Source organism: Panicum virgatum, chromosome 3K (assembly GCF_016808335.1).
Source record: "Panicum virgatum strain AP13 chromosome 3K, P.virgatum_v5, whole genome shotgun sequence".
Classification (NCBI taxonomy): domain Eukaryota; kingdom Viridiplantae; phylum Streptophyta; class Magnoliopsida; order Poales; family Poaceae; genus Panicum; species Panicum virgatum.
Window position 1 is genome coordinate 63808522 of NC_053138.1, and position 17415 is coordinate 63825936.

A 17415-nucleotide genomic window follows, 5' to 3' on the forward strand; every position below is an offset into this window, starting at 1 on the left:
CTATATTGTAATTCTATGATATGCACTTGTTGAGTTCCCAAAAAGGCTATCGGCAGGCATTGCACTGCAATTCAGTATCACAAATGCAAGATTGTTTTTTATCAAAAGTGCTGCTAAAAGGTCTTTTGATACAAGAAGCCTCAGACTAGTGGTGTCAAAGCTGGAGCTGCTGTCGTCCCAACCAGAATGACCTTGGTCCTGGGGCCATGGCGAGTTGTGCGTCCTGGTGAAAACCTCCTCTGTGCTGGAGAGCCCAGATGGTCGTGGCGCCAGATGGGTCAGTTGCTAGAGCTGGAGGTGGAGCAGCTGGATGGAGATGGTGTTGTGTTCTGAGATACACTGCACACAGTATTCTTTTCCCCCTTTTTAGCTGATGAAGACTTGTTTTGCTTAACTGAGGAGAGAGCCTGCGAGCTCCAGATTGCAACAACTATGCTCTTTCCTGATGCAATGCAAAACGGCTCTCCTTGTAATTCTGAAAAGAGAAAAAGAAAGGAACCCTCAAAATGATGAGAGACAGATCTTTTGTGTTTAATAACAGAACAGTAAGATATGATGCTTTTGTATGAACTTGGCGTCGATTGCCTGTTGCCTCGTTGACTGCGTCCTAAACCTGATTTAGAGCGCCTCATTTAAAGTAAGATCACAGCTGGGGATGTAGCTCAAATGGTAGAGCGCTCGCTTTGCATGCGAGAGGCACGGGGTTCGATCCCCCGCATCTCCATCTCAATTTCTTTTTGTTTATTGCCTTTTCTTTCTTTCCTTTTCCTTTTTTTTGGGGGCTCATCTCAATTCCCAACTCAAATGTTGGACCCTTGATGAGTGTTGACTCAAGAGCATTATTCAGCAACTGCTAATGTTGGACCGGCTGAATGAACGTCTGAATGCAGGCAGCTTTCTTTCTTGGTCATATCGGGACGAATGAAACGAAAGAAACGCGTGGTCAGCAACTCTGACCGCGCACGCGCACGTTCATCACTCGGTCGGTCGGTCCACACGGGGAGGGACACACGTTTGCAATTTTGAAGCGTCATCGGGCCGGATCACGCACGTCAGTCAGCTTCAGCTTGAGCTACCATTCCAATCCTCCATCTCAACTAGGCATTCAGAGTTTCAGACATTTCCACTCCACCCCGGTCAGCCAGGAGAAGAGAGAGAGATAGAGATAGATCATAGATGGCCTCCGCCGCATCAGATACAGATTAGATAGATCGTCACGGATGAAATCAGCTAGCTCTACCTCTACTAGATCGAGCGTTCTCTCCCAATGTCAGCTCTACCTATGCTATTGATATGCTCGTTCATCGCAAGCTGGGACCAATCCACAAATAAAACGCAACGCCTGCCAATGGATGAACCTCGTTGCTTGCAAGAAAAATTTGAAAAGACTTTATGTTATTCAGCAGGCAGCTGGACTGCAACACCAACATATATCTCAATATTTTTCCATCACACTTGTTACAGTGATACGAAGACTGTCTATGAACACCGGTACTTACTGCTGGTAGTTGTAATTAACAGAGTAACTAACTATTAGCTAGTACTATATACTGACATTATTATTCAACATCATTAATAAATTCATCTATGTGTCTGCCTGCCCTGCCTAATTGCCAGCGTGTTGGTGTGGTGACTGCTGCTGTTGATTCTTGTATGCTCTTCGATTCCCTTCCTTGTTTCAGAAACAAACTACTGTAATAACCAAGAAAAAATTAAGGAGAAAGCTTTGATTTGCTGCATCCCGTCCCTTGTCTTCCCTTGATGCATGCTTCACCACCAGGCAGAGGTAGGTGACTACATGAGTCCGCCGGCGTTGGCGCCGTCCACCCCGGCTAGCGGGAACGAGAACCACGGCGAGCCGTAAAGCTGCTGCTGGTGGTCCCCTGAAGCGCGAACGGCCACCGGCTGCTGCGGCTGCACCGCCGTCGCCAGCTGATGCTGATGCTGCGGCCGCGGCGCCACGCCGCCCCTGGCCGTGGCCGCGGGCGGCGCGCCGGTGAGCCTCTGCACGAGGTCCCGGAACTCCCGGGGCTCGACGCGGTACACCTTGGGCGGCGGGGGCGGGGCCGCGGTGGCGGCGGCTCCGGCTCCCCCGCGCCAGGGCTTGGCGGGCGGCTTCTGCACGGCCCTCAGCGCCGCCTCGTGGGGCGCCGCCGGGCGCCGCAGCTCCGCATGCAGGTCCATCGAATTCGGAGTAAGGTGGCGGCGAGGAGAGAGCAGGAGGGAGCAGAGGAGGAGGATTTATCGGCGGAGAGCAGAGGATGAATGAGGTCGGGCGGGTGGAGATGGATGGATATATACGGCCGGGGTGCGCGTGGATGTGGATGGATGGATCGTGGAAGAAGAGGGAGGTGGTGGCGGGCGAGGCGACGACCACGTGGTCGGAGCCGGAGAGTGTGGGCCGGTCAATGCTGGGAGGCGCCCGCCGTGAGCAGCCAGCAGCAGCTGCTGCTGCTGCAGCTGCAGAGTGATGACGTCGTCCTTGGATGCTTCACCACCTGGCCTAGGTGTTACCGACCACCTACATTAGATAGGCCTCTCCATCAGCTTCGGTGTCATGTTCTTGCTACGTGGATACGGAGTACTTCCTTCTTTTCTTGAAGCTTTCTTTTAAAAAAAAATAACAATCTGTGAGCGTGCAGGTGCAATCTGTCATTCCCCAACACGCTGAAATCAATTGTATTTCTTTGCAACTAGACATAGCGTAAATTACCAACTATAATTTATTTACACTTACAGATTTATATTCTATACCAAGTTACAATTTTTACTTCCACTAACCTTTCCATGTTGTATACATGTATCAGGCTCAAAGGTGGTCTGCCATCAATAATGCAGGTACGTATATGTTACAAACAAATTTCTAGCCATATAATATACACAGAAAAAAACTACAAATATTCACATATGCTATTAATGAGTGTGCAGGTCAAAATCACTCCATTTTTCATGGCTTCGGCCAACAAAATGAGCTCAGGCATCTTCATATGGTACTAATCGATCAAAACATATACCAAGCTTGGCAAAATCTGTCACTCCGAGATAGTACTAGGTCACAATGTCTTCTAATACACCGCAATAGGTGGCTGCCCATGCAAACAATTTGACAGCAAGTAAAAATCGGTGTAACAAACTAATTATTATGCTTCAGGTATAAAATCCCTACCATTGGAACTCATCAAACATGTCTCTCTCTCACTCTCTCACTCTCTCTCTCTCTCTCCCTCTCTATCTCTATACTGAAATTAAATTCAATGTTACCTTGAACCCCTGGATGATGATGCAGCCGGCTCCACCCCACCAAATCTCGCCGATGGGAACCTTAACCTTGCCACCCATGAATCCATGGAGGCCCAACTGCCCAAGGGGATCGAAACAAGCTACAACAATTCGGCATCTGAGAGGGAAACAAAAAGTTACTGCTGCTCGATTTGGATGGAGAGAGACCACCTATTGCCCTTGTGCTCTGTGGACAGGGGAAGGGAGATGGTGTAGGCAACGGCAAGGTTACCTACTGATGTTAGCCTGCAAGTGGGAGATCTACATAAGCTTCCTGTTGCTGCATTTGCTTACTGCTCTTTATGCTGGATGTAATACTGCTCACAAAGTGACTATTGTGATTCCATAATACTATATAATATTTTACACAGTCAACGTGGTGCCAACTAAAATATCTCTGATTAGCTGTGCCCATAATTTATTGACCCAGCAATGCAAAGCACCAACATTGCTATATGCTGGCAAAAAGAGGGCCCGCGCGGCAATGCCGCGCACAGTTTCTAGTAACTACGATGGGTCAGTTGGGCCTACAATAAACATTCTTTGCTTAGCTCAAATAATAGGGAACCCCTAAAAAAAAGCTCAAATAATAGGGTAATTATTATTCCTTCACTTTTCTAAATACATATACAAGAGATGGAGAATGATGAATATAATGAAGCCCCTCCGATCCTAGTATGATTTTGCCGTTTGAACGAACACGGCCGGAAACTAAAAAAGAAGAAAAACAAAGAAAGGTTCGGACCTGTTTAGTTCTCAAAAAATTTTCTACAGTATCCGTCACATTGAATGTTCGGACACATGTATGAAGTATTAAATGCAGTTAAAAAAATAATTAATTATGTAGTCTAACTAATTAGCACGATGAATCTTTTAAGTCTAATTAGTTCATAATTGGACATTATTTATTAAGTAACAACGAAATGTACTACAGTACCAAAATCAACAACTTTTCACCAACTAAACAGGCCACTCTAGGCTAGCTGCCTCTTCATCGATTTCTGTTGGCAATCACGTTGTACACGTGTCCCGGACGGAATAATCGGAATTATTATTTTCCCCATTTGCATCGCTGGGAAAGCAAAACTAGCAGACACTGCGTTCAATACAATACAATAAACAGTAGGTATCACATGTATTTGCATTTCGGACCACCAACATGTTGCACGTGTTCAATTAAGTATCTCTCACAACCAGAAGTAAACATTATTTTCCACGAGTGGCAATATCGATCATGGTCGATCGGCACGAGTTCAAATGCTGATGCCACAGTGTGTGTTCGCGTCGCGTGTCAACGTAACCTCCTAATCCTTTAAAAAAAACAAACAGCAGTAACATCCTAATGTGCGATAGCCCACCTACTACGTGGCATGCATGTCTCAAACTTGAAGCAAGGTCACCTGGATGGCGGTGGCGCGCCTTAATAAAAGCAAGTATTATAAATGGATAAAGAGCCGGCTAAATTTTACGTGGGAGAGAGAAAATAGGAAACAGAATGAAGCAAGCGACTGCTGAAACGCTCGCTCCCAGCCGACGGAAAGAAACGTTGTGTCACTACTGTGCAATAAATGCTCAGTAGGGCCCGCCACTACCGCAGGTGACGAGGCATTTCTCAGTCGGCTGCCGGCGGGGACTATTAACCATGCTCTAAAGAAAAGCAACACACAATTGTCCGAACTGTAAAAAAGCACGTCGGTGAATGAAGTAGCGTTATGTTTTTATTTGTTTATTTTATCTTTATCTTGTCTAGTCTTATCTTACCGAAATAAAGTGAGGGGATGTAATTTAAATGATGCTACCTTTGTTTTAACTGAACTAATAACTTTGATTTCAAAATAACTGACCCACTGCATGCATCCCAAAGCCTCCTCCAAAAATGCCATGTAAGCTAGCTATATTCTGTCCACCACTTCAGCATAAGTCATGTGGATGAAAGAGAACGAGAAAAATCAATCCCTGCTCGCGCGCCAATTTGTTCGCCAGCGCGCCAATACTCCCGCCTGCGCCCTCTCCTCTCTTCCCCTTCTTCTCCTGTTCGTTTTATTGGGTTGTTCCTTATCGATGCCCTTGATTCCGTTCCCCGTGCCACGCCGACGAATCCTCTCCTCCTGCTGCCGATGAGCCGTGCAGCAAGATGAGCGGTCGGTGATGAGGACATCACCATGATGGGTACACAGAAGCCGGCCTCGTCACCAAGCTACAAGTCGTCGCCAATTTGAACTGTGCATTTGGTTCGGATTCAGCAGACCACCCTCAACAAAATCGGCCACATCTCCTTCGTACGACATCGAAATGAGGTGTTCTTTGATGCGTTGGAAAGCTAACGACGAAAACTTTATTTTGGTTCTGGTCCTAGCTCCAGAAGATTCGTACGTCATTCTGTGTGACCACGACAAGATGCTATGTCACCTATTTTGGGCAGAGTTAGCCTTTCTATCGTGTTGGGCCTTAAGCCCGTGTTGTGGGCCCCTTCGCCCCCAACCCTAAGACGTTCCTCTTTCTCCTATAGACTCAATAGCCGCTGACAGTTAGTTCTTCGGATTTTGTTTAGATCATGTTTCCCCCAAGAAACCGTCTTCTTCATTGTAACTGTGACGACAAGTCCTTTTGCTGTGTATCAGGGCCTCTGTTCTTGTTCTTCACCGCTGTGGCGATTAGTCCTTTTGTGATAACAGCTTGAACTCCATCTTGATTTTCGCTTCATACACATCTGCAATTTCAGATTGCGTGTTTACTCTTTTTTGCTTGTGTTCTTCGGTTCGTTTGCAGAAAAAGATTTTTCGGCGAGATCAATCAAGTTGTGCTTGGTTGATAACCAACGGAGCAACGATGTAACAGTTGCAGTACTTTGAATTGTGTATGATTAGAATCTTGGATCGTCAACGTCACATACTCCACCAATCAAATTTACCCCCGCCTCTCGAAAGATCGGGCCACGTCCCATCAGTCGGTCCAAGCGACAAGTATCTCTGACCCCGCCCATGCCGCCTTCGGTTGGATCATCTGCTGCTCCTAGTCGCTTCGATGCATGCCTCCAATGTCCTTGCTGGCTCGGCACACAACGCGCGGCCCCTGCTGGCTCGGGCCACCTCATTAACTCTCGTGCTACCTCAGCTTTTTACTTACATGACACTATATTTAATGCTATAGAAACCAGCTGAGTTGGAAGGTACTCCAATGGTGCCATCACCACTTCTGTTATTCCTACTACTATCTAGCTACTGCAACCTTAGCTCGCCCACCTTGTTAGAGCAAGTATAGTAGTCGGCGGGGCCGGAAGTCGGTGTAGAGTTCTACATGGGGGGGGAGAGAGAGAGAGAGCAGACGACTCGCGAAATGGCGGCTATTCGCTGGAGTTTGCTGCTGGGCATTAAAAATAAATAGGGCCTGCCACCACCCCGCCCTTCTTGCAGCCGATAGTCGGCGTCTTATTAGCCTTGCTCTTAGGAACCAAACCAAACTAAACCAACGTACTACGATAGTGCGGTTGGTCATATTTTCAAGTGTGTCTGATCGAGCGAGTTGCGTGCAAGCTAGTGGGGAGGTGAAAAGAAGATGGATAGAATTTTTAGGCAGTCAAAGTCAACTAGTTTTATACTATTACTATATAGCACCACCAGACACCAGTAAAAGGTTAAACCTGCATGCATAAGTTGCGACGACGAGGTCATGAGTCAGAACGGAGAATGAAGATAGCTATTATATTAGTATAGGCAGCTAGTGTTGTGGTACGTGTGGATTCCAGAGCGAGACCAGGAGACTCACTCATCCGATCGATCGACGTCACTCGAGTCAAGAGACCGCCGGGCCAGCGCATGTATGTACACGGAACGGACAAATTGTTGCATTGTTTCCTCAAAAAAAAAAATGAATTGCATTCGATTGGGATCGTCGTGACCGTTGTCCGTCGCCGGTCCATTCAGGCATTCATTCCTCAGCAGGGCACTAGTCAAAGAAAGACGCTGATTTGTTCTTCGCTCAATGCCGTCAGACAGTGCAGATTGTTGGGTTGAGCAGCCACACGCCCATGCACGCACGCGGCTTCTTCTTCTTCTTGCTCTTGTTCCTTCCTATCTATAGGAGTAGCTCTTTGACCAAGTTAGCCAGGCACGGCATTTATAATTGAGTTCTTGAACTACTGAAAATTTATTCAGTAATAATTCTGCTCGATCTAGCTATTCTGTGGCTACAGATCGATCAATCCTTCTCGTGTAGATCAGCGGACGGAGTTATTCAAGATGTGGTAGAGCGCCTCCTCACGTAAACTTATATCAGATCGATCGAGTTAATTACTCAAGATGTGTAGCGCAAAACGTACTAGTGGAGACCAATCAGTGAAAGGGATAGATTGATCGAGCTAGTATTCTTTGTGCTTAAGTCGGTCAGTTCATTATACCGGTTTGAGCTAGCAGCAATAGCTAGTTTAGAGTTAATTGTAACATTATGATCGATAACCTTCCTGATGTAGAGTATTATTAGAGACTAAGTACAGCAGTATCTTGTCAACTTATGAATTTCCCTTGTATTTTAAGCACGCGCCACAAAGCTCAAGCTGAGAACGAAGCAAACAGCTTTGTTTAATTTGTGGGGTGGGTGGGGTGGGTTAAACGCGCCGACCTGCTGCTGCACACATTCCATTCCGGGCCGTGATGTGATTTGGCCCGGTCTCTGTTTTGTTGCCAACCAACAGTATTTTTCTCATACACCAAATCAGCACCAGTCATTATCCACAGCCAACCAGTAGTACTTTTCTTACAATAAATCAGCACCAGCCACCAATCACAATCAGCAGAACAGAGTAGCCTCCTCCTCCTGACCATCACCATCTCTCTCTTTTTCTCGCTTGTATTGTATGTCACGATATCGACCAAACATATATAGTACATTCACTAGAAACACAGGCGCGGAGTTGGTAAGCCTAGGATTACTTACCCAGTCAACACTTCATTTTGCATTATGGCATTATCAGCAAACAATAGTTGAACCGAGGACAAATTTAGTGAATTATCAGTGTGTGTCACTGCCAATTTATGTAGACTACCATAGCAATATTAGAGCAAAACTAAGTAATACATGTGCAATATCTTTTTCCGATAAATCTCTCCTCTGAAGCCAAAGACAGGTAGCATCACAAAGCTGCATCCTTATATGTGACAACTCATCATCCTCGGAAGAAGTTGCACTGGAGAAGGATGAAAATAATAATAGCTGTTACTATATAATAAATATAGTATTAATAGAGTGACTACTATCCGCACACCTTGGATCACGATGCTCTCACCTCAAAACTGTACATGGTATTTTGGAACTGATCTGACAAAGGTCGCAATCAAAAAAATCATAGCAGGAATCACAAAGGCTTAGGGCTGAAAAAGCTATAGAATGCGAGGAATCAAATATTGGGGGTACATACTGCAGCTCAGCAGCTGACATTTTGAACTCTTAAAACTTGCTTTTCACTTTTTCTTTAGAAAGACTTCTAAAATGTCTTCCTTTCACAATTTATCTTTGTGTAGATACAGAGGTTGAAGATACAAGTGAAATGTTGGACATAGGAGTGGCTACTTTCATGACAATGAAACACCTTCTAAGTTGTGAAGGGGCTGGTTAGCTGAAACGAACCCGCCAAAGCACGTAAAAGGTCAATGGTTACATTAATGCAAGTGATGATGGAATTTTTAGCAGACTACTGTGGTCAAAATTAGTTTTTTTTAGCAAAAATGACGCCCAATATTATTGTACCAATGCTTGTGATTACTCGAAACTGGAGAATGAAATTAAAACTAAATTTGGAGCTTGATGCGCAGAAAAGAAAATTTATTTTGTGATAACAAAAGCTTCACAATCATTTACCTTAAGTAAAGCTTTAGTCTCTACATTTTTTTTATGAAAAGAAATGCGGAATGATTCCAGCATTAACTAATAAGAAGCAGAGTTTGTACATGTGGTCCGAACTCCGAAGGCGCACAAACAATGCCCTCTTGTGAATAGAGGATCATTAGAAAGCATATGGCTGGCATTATGATTGCTTTTAGTTCTGAAAAGTGTATATTTATTAATTGTAAAAAAACTATATTCATTAATCTAATATCCATGTCTCTTAAATTCTTAGATAACAAAGTAAATAACAATACATGGTAATTTCGTATTATTTTATTTAGATCATAAAGATGACAAGGGGCAATGCTCTACAAAATACAACATACCGATCCCCATATGATGTAAGGGAATGTCATTTTCTACCAGAATAGCTGAGTCATAAGACACGTGTATATGTAAAACTGCAAGGAATATAGAACATTTGAGATAGCAACATGTGTATATATACACCTACAAGGAATATGGAACATTTCAGAGTTACAAGTAGGTACGTGGACCGATCCACCGCCCGCGAAATAACCCAGGTTTCGATTGTTAAAGATATCTAATAATAAAATATTTTATAATTCAAACTTCTGAGAAATGAAACTGTTTTACAAAAGTTCATTCAGGAACATTGCCAAAGTTTAATATTCACTAAAAGCAGTTGAGCAATACCCACATTACTTATTTCAAGCCCATCATAGTGAAATCAGTCGTTTCAAAAAATATCTTAGGAAGAGTTAAAATACTATTAACATATACAAAGTATTTTAAGATTTAGCACAGCTAGCAAATCAAATTTATCAAAGAGGTAGAATGAAGACATAGAATTCAGATATATATTTACACTTGTGAAATTTGAAATTTGGTCTGCTGTTGTGGCTTGAAACATGTGATTTTATCAAGCTATTGCACAACAGTTTGTTGCCACATTTACATTTACCAAATTGATACCAAAGTTGATGATTAGTTATCCTTTTCTAAATTAGGTACCAAATTTAAATCCTGAACCCTATAAATCATTAGTGAACTACATTGACGCATGTTTCATCTAAATTAAAATTATGCAATTTGTTTAAAAAATTACAAATATATGATTAAATGCATGTGTGGGATTCTAACTCACCCTTTATGTGCGTAGTAGTGACTAATTGCGCTGTCTCAATTTTTGAACTGTCTTCCGATATTTTCTTCTCGTTAGAGTTGATTGTAGTGGCGGGTAGAATGACACTATTGTCTTCCACTTTATGTGCACAGTAGTGACTAATTGCGCTGTCTCAATTTTTGAACTGTCTTCCGATATTTTCTTCTCCTTAGAGTTGATTGTAGTGGCGGGTAGAATGACACTATTGTCTTCCTTCTCCCTGCATGCTCCAACCTCTTCAGACATTTTTTTTTCTTACTCCCATTAGAGTCATTTCTTCCATCTTCAGTTCCATCTTGCATTCCATTTCTGAAGCCCCAATCCTTGCAGCATTACTGCTCTCTGGACTCATTCCTTAATCCAGTTAATTCAATGAGCTTTTGTTTATTGCTTCAGTAACTTGCTGCTTCTTACTTCGCCTTGTGTATACATGCTTGATAGGAGGGTTTAATATATACCTTCAAGGCAATGTGAAGAAAAAAAATGATCTCAGAAAACAAAAATATTGAGCACATAGTTCTACAGTACCCGGTACATTCACCTATAGATGTTTATTAAGATAAAAACCTCAAGAAAATCATGGTCGTTCACCTTTGAAACGGTCTTCTCCAATCATTCTTGTTGAGTTTAGACTTTAGACATATCGATTGCACCCCTTCAGGTTTTGAACTTTGTATTGTTGTTTCCTTCGAGTTGTTTACTGTGGCTGCTGGAGTAGTTATTTTGTTTTCTTTGGTCTTGCCATCATGTAATCTTGACTGTTCAATACACGCCGGATCTTTCAGCAGTGTACTTTGTGCTGCTTTAAGTTCCTTTGTATGCTCCTTATCTGAGGAATCTCCGAAGTCCAACATGTGGTTGCCTGCTGAATTTACAGTCCTTGTGCTACGGCTGCTGTTCTCTGAATCTATTTTTGCTTGTACTGTTAACATGACCATTCTGGAAGGCCATCCAACCACGTAGTGGTAGGAGAATGGAGCACCGTCAATATTTGTTAATGCTATCTTCAGACATATAGGCTCCTTATCCCCAACTTTGAAACTTTCCTCGTCCACGTCAATCAACACTCCAAATGCGGAAGCAACTTGATATAACTCCACCGAACTTCTGTATTTTCTTGGGACCCCATACACTAAAAACCACTGTTTAATCAAATTATTACTTCCATCATGATCGCCTTCCATCCACCTTGTTGCAGTTAATTTCACCTTCTCATCATTGAGAAATGGTCAACTGGAATGTTCAGTCTATATTGGAGTACTACACATGTGCTAATCACCATTCACTACACTTTCAATTAGCATGGATAGATCAGTATGCACCTACTGGATCAGCCAGTGATAATCCAAAGAGATGTCTAACCTTGATCCGTGGATCCTACAGCATGCTACTCCTAGGCCAAACTGATTTCCATCTCCCATAGGCACTTGAGCAAACAGGTGGAGTGCATGCTATTGCGTACCTCGGAGCATGAGAGCAGCATGGCCGGCATGGCCTAGCGAGGGGCGGGGCCATCAGCAGCACCCGAACCCGCTCGCCCGCAGCGCGCTCGGCACCCCCCGGCGATGGGGGCGTCGAGCTCCTTGTTGTGGTAGAGCAAGCCGGTGTCCTCCGGCACGTCCACCTTCCTCTTCCGGAACGCGGCGACGATGACCTGTAGCAGCCGCTTGAAGGGGCTCCCCTCAGGCCCCGCCGTGGCCGAGGTCGAGGCCGAGTTCGAGGCCGCGCCGCCATCCGCCCTTGCTCCGCCCGCCTCGCCTCCGCCGGGAGCTGGCCGCAGCGAGGCCCATCCGCGCCGCACAGCTCCGCGGCTCCGGGGAGGGAGGAGGGAAGGGGCGTCGCGGCCGGGGAGGTGCGGCCGGGTGGGGCGGCACTGCCGGCGGAGGGAGCTGGGGAGGGGCGCATGGTGGCCGCCGGCGGGAGGCGCGGCGTGCGGCGGCGGTTGGCGCATGCGGGGGGCGGCCTCAGCCAGCGGCCGCGAGGGCCGAGAAGAGGGCCGCGGGGACGAGGGGTTCGGCCAGCCGCCGGCCGTTGGTCGCCGGATCGACGGCCACGATCTTTTTCGATGTGCGCGGCCGCGCTTTCGTGTTTGGAGATTCTCGTACACATCGTTAGTCCACTAGTATACGAATTTTATTTAGCTCCAAGTTGATGATCGAGGCCCCAAATTCTCTGCACGTACGACGACGACGCCGAGGACGGAGCAGGACAGCCGCTGAGGCTGAGCAGCATCGAAACCTCCGCTCAATTATCTTTCGCCATGTTGAAGCGCAAGTTTAACGCCCCCAAACTCATCCATCTCGTACAGCGAATTGATTTGTAGTCCAATGGTAGGACGATCCAGTGGGATGTTACTCACCAGGATTTAAATCCTGGTGCTCGCACCTTTTTCAGGAATTTTTCTAGGATTTACCGGTGTTACACGTTAAGTGGTAAGCGATGTTCCCGTCGATGATAAGACGTCAGTGGTGACTTCGAGAATCTTCAGATCTGCCGGTACTCAGTCCTTCGGAGGTGTTCATAGGAATAGAGTTTGCGTACGTGTATTCACTATTTATAAGGTGTAAGTGTGCGTTTTGTGGGTGTCTTCATTGTAATGTGTGATTCAAAAAAAAAATACATCTCCTACATGCATCCTGCTTTGCATGCGTTTCTCCCACTCTTCTTCGTCAGTATCCACGCCTTATATCGATCCGACCCACACGTAATCGATAGTCACCTTATACTATCCTCCTCGTGTCGCTCTCCAGAAATCTCCAGGAGAATGAACCAAGGGGCAGCCGTAACCTTTAGCTAGTCCATGTGGGTCCTACCACAACACGCGGACTTTTGGACAGCAACCTTTCAGTTCACGAGCTCGGGTTTCTTTTTGGAACCCGGACCACAACTGATAGACAGATAACCCAATTGAAGGGCCTTTCTTTTAATTTCCCCATGGCCCCCTTTGGATGCCCTTAATTGAACAAATCATCGTCGTTGAACAAATCATCATCATAATCGAAACATGTAAGAGCAAATATTATGACAGACGAGTACCAGCGAAATCCGAAGAAGAGAGCAAGGGGTTTGCAGAACGCTGCGGGTGATTACCTATCATGCTGCTCCTACTAGTCCACAACGCTAATGAGCATTAATGGCGTTGGGCGCGGATGAATAAAAAACAGAATAGTTACTTTGGATGGATGACATGGCACTGCTATCAGCCGGCACCACGCGAAATCTATTATCCTCGCTCTAAGCAAAGGTCAAATAGCAGTAGTATACTCTACTAGCTAGGCAGGGGATGAGTAAGTAATCTAGACCCTCTTTATTAGAGCTCCGCTCCTAGCTTCTTCGGAGAGGATTCCATGAATCTGTACCAAACAGTAAAGACATTACTTGATCTGGTGAGGAGTTGACAAGAACCACTTCTTGATCTAAGCTACAAGATGGGAGCTAAAATAACCCGCTCTTCCTGCTCCCTAGGAGTGGGCAAATTTAACTGAGAACCGAATCGAAGGAACCGAGAACTGGAACCAAAAAATTCGGTTCCCGAAATTAGTCGATTCTTCAATTTTGGTTCTCGGTTAAACAAGGAGAACCAAAATTGTTTGTTGTTGCTTGTTTTCAAACTTGTAGTGCCTATTGTTGGTGATTGTTGCTTGTTTTCCTTTGAATTTGAGAGAACAATAACATATATGTGTTGTACTGTTGCTTTATGCTGCATTGATGTTTGAATTGTCCCTATTGATTGCATGAAAATTAGTTTAAATGCTGCTGAAATTTGCTATTGAATGAGCTGATTGTTTTGCATCGTAGAAAATTTCGATTCTATCGGTTAGAACCGTAATCAAACCGAATAACTCGGAATTGAAATTTCTCGGTTCCCACTATTGAAAAGAACCGATCGGTTTCTGTTTTTAGATCAAGGAACCGGAAAACCGAACGGTTCGATTCTAGCCGAATGCCCAACCCTACCGCTCCCTATTCATTTTACATGAATCACTCTAGAGTCACTTCTCATCTGCTCCCTATCCTACTCTACACCAGAAAGTTATGGGTAAGAAAAAGTCCAGATATTAATTTGGTTTAATACCAAAATATACTCATCAATATTTTCCCTTTTTATAAGGTTGAAGAAGTTTCTAAGTAAATTTCCATAGTTTTGGCAACAAATATCGATGTACTAATTTTTTGGGCATGAACCAAATGATAGTCAATTTTAATAGGCATGTCTTGATTTTGGCACGAAGCCAACCAAGCAGGCTACAAATTTTGAGGGTGTATTTGTAAAAAGTGCACGAAAAGAAACTTCTAGCAAAGAATACAAGGATCTTCCGCTGAAAAACCTGCCAAACCCCAAGTCCCAAACAAACGGCCAGTATCTGTATGTAATTCTTGCGTGGCGACGCTGGATTTTGCAGCGCCCGTAAGAGGCGGGCATCCTTGCCAGCGCACGCCGGAGCCGCCTGCCCACCTCTCGCGGTGTCGTGTCCGATTCTCTTTGTCGCCGCCGCGCCGCCGATGAGCTGAGCTGAGCCCCGCCGCCGCGCTGGAGTTGGAATTGGAGGTGGAGGTGGAGGTGGAGTTCCATCTTGAAGCACAGCATACCCAAGGTCCATCCCGTCCGACTCTGCACCTCAATCTGATACGCACCTTTTTCTTTAGTCTTTATGGTGACTTCATCTTCTCCGACCGGCCCGGGTAAAGATCAAAAAGCTGCGGGCGTCATCTCTTTATCCGTTTCTTGCCGCGTCGCCAAGGAATCCTCCTCCTGCTCCAAACTATTGCCGCTCAATTGCTAGCCGATTGCTCCTCCGATTTCTTTTTCTTTTTTTGCGAGAACAAATTGTTACTAGCTAGTTCTCATCAGAAACCGCCGTTCCATTGATTGGATTCAGTTCAGTAACCCCTCCCTGCTCTGTTATTAACTTATTACTGAGGATCGATCGATCGATCGAAGTTTTCGTTCCACGGCTGAATTTTCGTCTGAAAAAGCTCTCCTTTAATTTGTTGTTCCCCGTCTTCAGCTGATCGGCATGCTGGGAGGAGCTCCTGCCGCGGACGCCAATGGCAACAAGGACGGCGCCATCAGCTCCGCTCCCACCCGGCCGCCGCCACCGCCAACGGCGAGCAGAGCGGCGCTGCCGCTGCCGCTGAAGCTCCTCCGCCCGCTCCTCCTCCTGGCGGTGCTCGGCACGGGCTTCCTCGCCGCCGTCGTCCTGCTCCTCGGCGGGTCCACCTACTCGGTGCTCCCGCGGCTCTCCGTCCCGGACGCCCTGTCGTCGGCGCGGCAGGTGTGCGCGGGCGGCGGCGGCGGGGGATCGCCGCTGGAGCGGTGGGCGCGGGCGCCGGCGGGCGCGTGGCACAACATGAGCGACGAGGAGCTCCTGTGGGCGGCGTCGTGGCAACCGGGGATCCGGCGGTACCCGTACCGGCGGGTGCCCAAGGTGGCGTTCATGTTCCTGACGCGCGGCCCCCTGCCGCTGGCGCCGCTCTGGGACAAGTTCTTCGCCGGCAGCGACAGGGCGCTCTACTCCGTCTACGTGCACGCCACGCCCGGGTACCGCGCCGACTTCCCGCCGGCGTCCGCCTTCTACCGCCGGCAGGTGCCCAGCCAGGTACTGACGTCTGCTGGATCGCAAGTTTCAGTTTTGGTTTGACGATCCGGCCAATGCAAGCGCGCTGAATCGTGCCGTGCAGGGTGTGGCAGACAATTGATACCTGAAAATGACACCCATTTCTCTTTATATTAAGTAAAGGTCCAGTCTAGTCTAGTCTTTCCCATCCAATCAGAACGCCGGTCAATTTGATTTTGATGCAACACTATGCTATAAAAGAAAGATGCTGTCGCCACCAATGCAAAATTCATCTGGAATTTGATTGAAATCTGATTTGAAATAAGGAGCAAAATCCTGAAAAGCATGCCTGCAGGTTGCTGAGTGGGGCCAGACGAGCATGTGCGACGCGGAGCGGCGTCTGCTGGCGAACGCGCTGCTGGACCCGAGCAACGAGCGCTTCGTGCTCGTCTCCGAGTCGTGCGTGCCGCTCTACGGCTTCGCCGTCGTCTACCACTACCTCACCCGCTCCCGCCACAGCTTCGTCGGCGCCTTCGACGACCCGGGCCCGCACGGCCGCGGCCGCTACCGCGCCGGCCTGGCCCCCGAGGTGCGCCCCGACCAGTGGCGCAAGGGCGCGCAGTGGTTCGAGCTGGACCGCGCCCTCGCCGTCGCCGTCGTCGCCGACGAGCGCTACTACCCCAAGTTCCGGGAGCACTGCCGCCCGCCCTGCTACGTCGACGAGCACTATCTGCCGACGGTGCTCTCCGTGGAGGCGCCTGGCCGGATCGCCAACCGCAGCGTCACGTGGGTGGACTGGTCCCGCGGCGGCGCGCACCCGGCCACCTTCGGGGAGGCCGACGTCGGCGAGGCGTTCCTCAGGCGGCTGACCACGCCGGGGAAGGAGCAGGGGGCCTGCACCTACAACGGCCAGCCGGCGGAGGTGTGCTTCCTCTTCGCCAGGAAGTTCGCGCCCAGCACGCTCAAGCCGCTGCTCACACTCGCGCCCAAGATGCTCGGATACGGCGGCTAATGGTGATCACGTCATTTAATTTTGTTGACTGCTTGTTACTATTCACTAATGCTGCTATACATACTCACATACACACTCGACCTGCTCAATGATCATCGATGTATAGATCATATAGCTTCGTTCATCACTTACACGAACATGACGAACATTATTTTTTTTCCCGGCTCATCAATCAATGAGATTAAAGGAACAACGTTTTACTGTGGTGCATTATTCATGATAATGGCAGAATTATTACCAGACAGACTGCTGATGAAGGGAACAGATGAATAAGTGCACTTGATTTTATAAACTCAATTTAAAACTGAAAATCAATTTTGTAGACTTTGGTTGTAAAAGTATATTCAAATTCAGAAAAAAAAACAATAACATTTGCCATCATGGGCCTGAGGGAGCGCTAAGATTCATTCCAACGGTGATGGCCCCCAATTAAGGACGCAGGCCATCTTAATGGGCAGGACCCAATGAGGGAAGAAGGTCGATGCAAAGGTTTTCCTTGGCCAATGGCCGATTGACATTTGTTGGTCCACCTTGCCGGCGTAACCTCCTTGGGGACCGCG

The 17415-nt window shown here is 46.9% G+C and overlaps 3 protein-coding genes, 2 long non-coding RNA genes and 1 other non-coding gene across 8 annotated transcripts; 3 read left to right on the plus strand and 3 right to left on the minus strand.

Moving 5' to 3' along the window:
* Window positions 1–651: 651 nt before the first annotated feature.
* TRNAA-UGC lies at window positions 652–724 on the plus strand. The gene has a single exon. It is a non-coding gene; the product is annotated as a tRNA-Ala (tRNA).
* A 654-nt stretch (window positions 725–1378) lies between these two features.
* On the minus strand, window positions 1379–2435 carry LOC120700247. Its single transcript, XM_039984471.1, has one exon. It carries the CDS (start codon window positions 2182–2184, stop codon window positions 1795–1797), a length of 390 nt encoding a protein of 129 aa, XP_039840405.1. The 5' UTR covers window positions 2185–2435; the 3' UTR covers window positions 1379–1794.
* Window positions 2436–2802: 367 nt separating this feature from the next.
* On the plus strand, window positions 2803–3654 carry LOC120701614. 2 transcript variants are annotated; one of them, XR_005686179.1, is made up of 3 exons: window positions 2803–2838; window positions 2929–2990; window positions 3287–3654. It is a non-coding gene; the product is annotated as an uncharacterized LOC120701614 (long non-coding RNA). The 2 variants fall into 2 exon arrangements; XR_005686178.1 differs by lacking the exons at window positions 2803–2838; window positions 2929–2990 and adding an exon at window positions 3036–3151.
* Window positions 3655–8528: 4874 nt separating this feature from the next.
* Window positions 8529–10535, minus strand: LOC120700249. Its single transcript, XR_005685822.1, has 2 exons — window positions 10268–10535; window positions 8529–9560 (listed from the first exon to the last, which is right to left on the minus strand). It is a non-coding gene; the product is annotated as an uncharacterized LOC120700249 (long non-coding RNA).
* A 4-nt stretch (window positions 10536–10539) lies between these two features.
* LOC120700248 lies at window positions 10540–12159 on the minus strand. Its single transcript, XM_039984472.1, has 3 exons — window positions 11748–12159; window positions 10877–11493; window positions 10540–10743 (listed from the first exon to the last, which is right to left on the minus strand). The coding sequence occupies exons 1-3, from the start codon at window positions 11775–11777 to the stop codon at window positions 10650–10652; spliced, it is 741 nt and encodes a 246-aa protein (XP_039840406.1). The 5' UTR covers window positions 11778–12159; the 3' UTR covers window positions 10540–10649.
* A 2446-nt stretch (window positions 12160–14605) lies between these two features.
* LOC120700250 (glycosyltransferase BC10-like) lies at window positions 14606–17065 on the plus strand. Of its 2 annotated transcripts, none has more exons than XM_039984474.1 (3): window positions 14606–15164; window positions 15295–15885; window positions 16199–17065. In XM_039984474.1, the coding sequence occupies exons 2-3, from the start codon at window positions 15304–15306 to the stop codon at window positions 16853–16855; spliced, it is 1239 nt and encodes a 412-aa protein (XP_039840408.1). In that variant the 5' UTR covers window positions 14606–15164; window positions 15295–15303; the 3' UTR covers window positions 16856–17065. The 2 variants fall into 2 exon arrangements, with proteins under 2 accessions (XP_039840408.1, XP_039840407.1); XM_039984473.1 differs by having other exon boundaries at window positions 14606–14880.
* Window positions 17066–17415: the final 350 nt, after the last annotated feature.

Bases quoted from the DNA above. Each gene is read 5' to 3' on its own strand.
- LOC120700247 (XM_039984471.1), bottom strand. From the start codon at position 2,184: ATGGACCTGCATGCGGAGCTGCGGCGCCCGGCGGCGCCCCACGAGGCG.
- LOC120700248 (XM_039984472.1), bottom strand. From the start codon at position 11,777: ATGCCGGCCATGCTGCTCTCATGCTCCGAG. The intron at 11,494-11,747 runs GTACGCAATAGC...AATGATGAGAAG, and splicing joins TGCTGCTCTCATGCTCCGAG to GTGAAATTAACTGCAACAAG. The intron at 10,744-10,876 runs GTGAACGACCAT...ATTGCCTTGAAG, and splicing joins TGGAGAAGACCGTTTCAAAG to GTATATATTAAACCCTCCTA.
- LOC120700250 (XM_039984474.1), top strand. From the start codon at position 15,304: ATGCTGGGAGGAGCTCCTGCCGCGGACGCCAATGGCAACAAGGACGGC. The intron at 15,886-16,198 runs GTACTGACGTCT...GCATGCCTGCAG, and splicing joins GCCGGCAGGTGCCCAGCCAG to GTTGCTGAGTGGGGCCAGAC.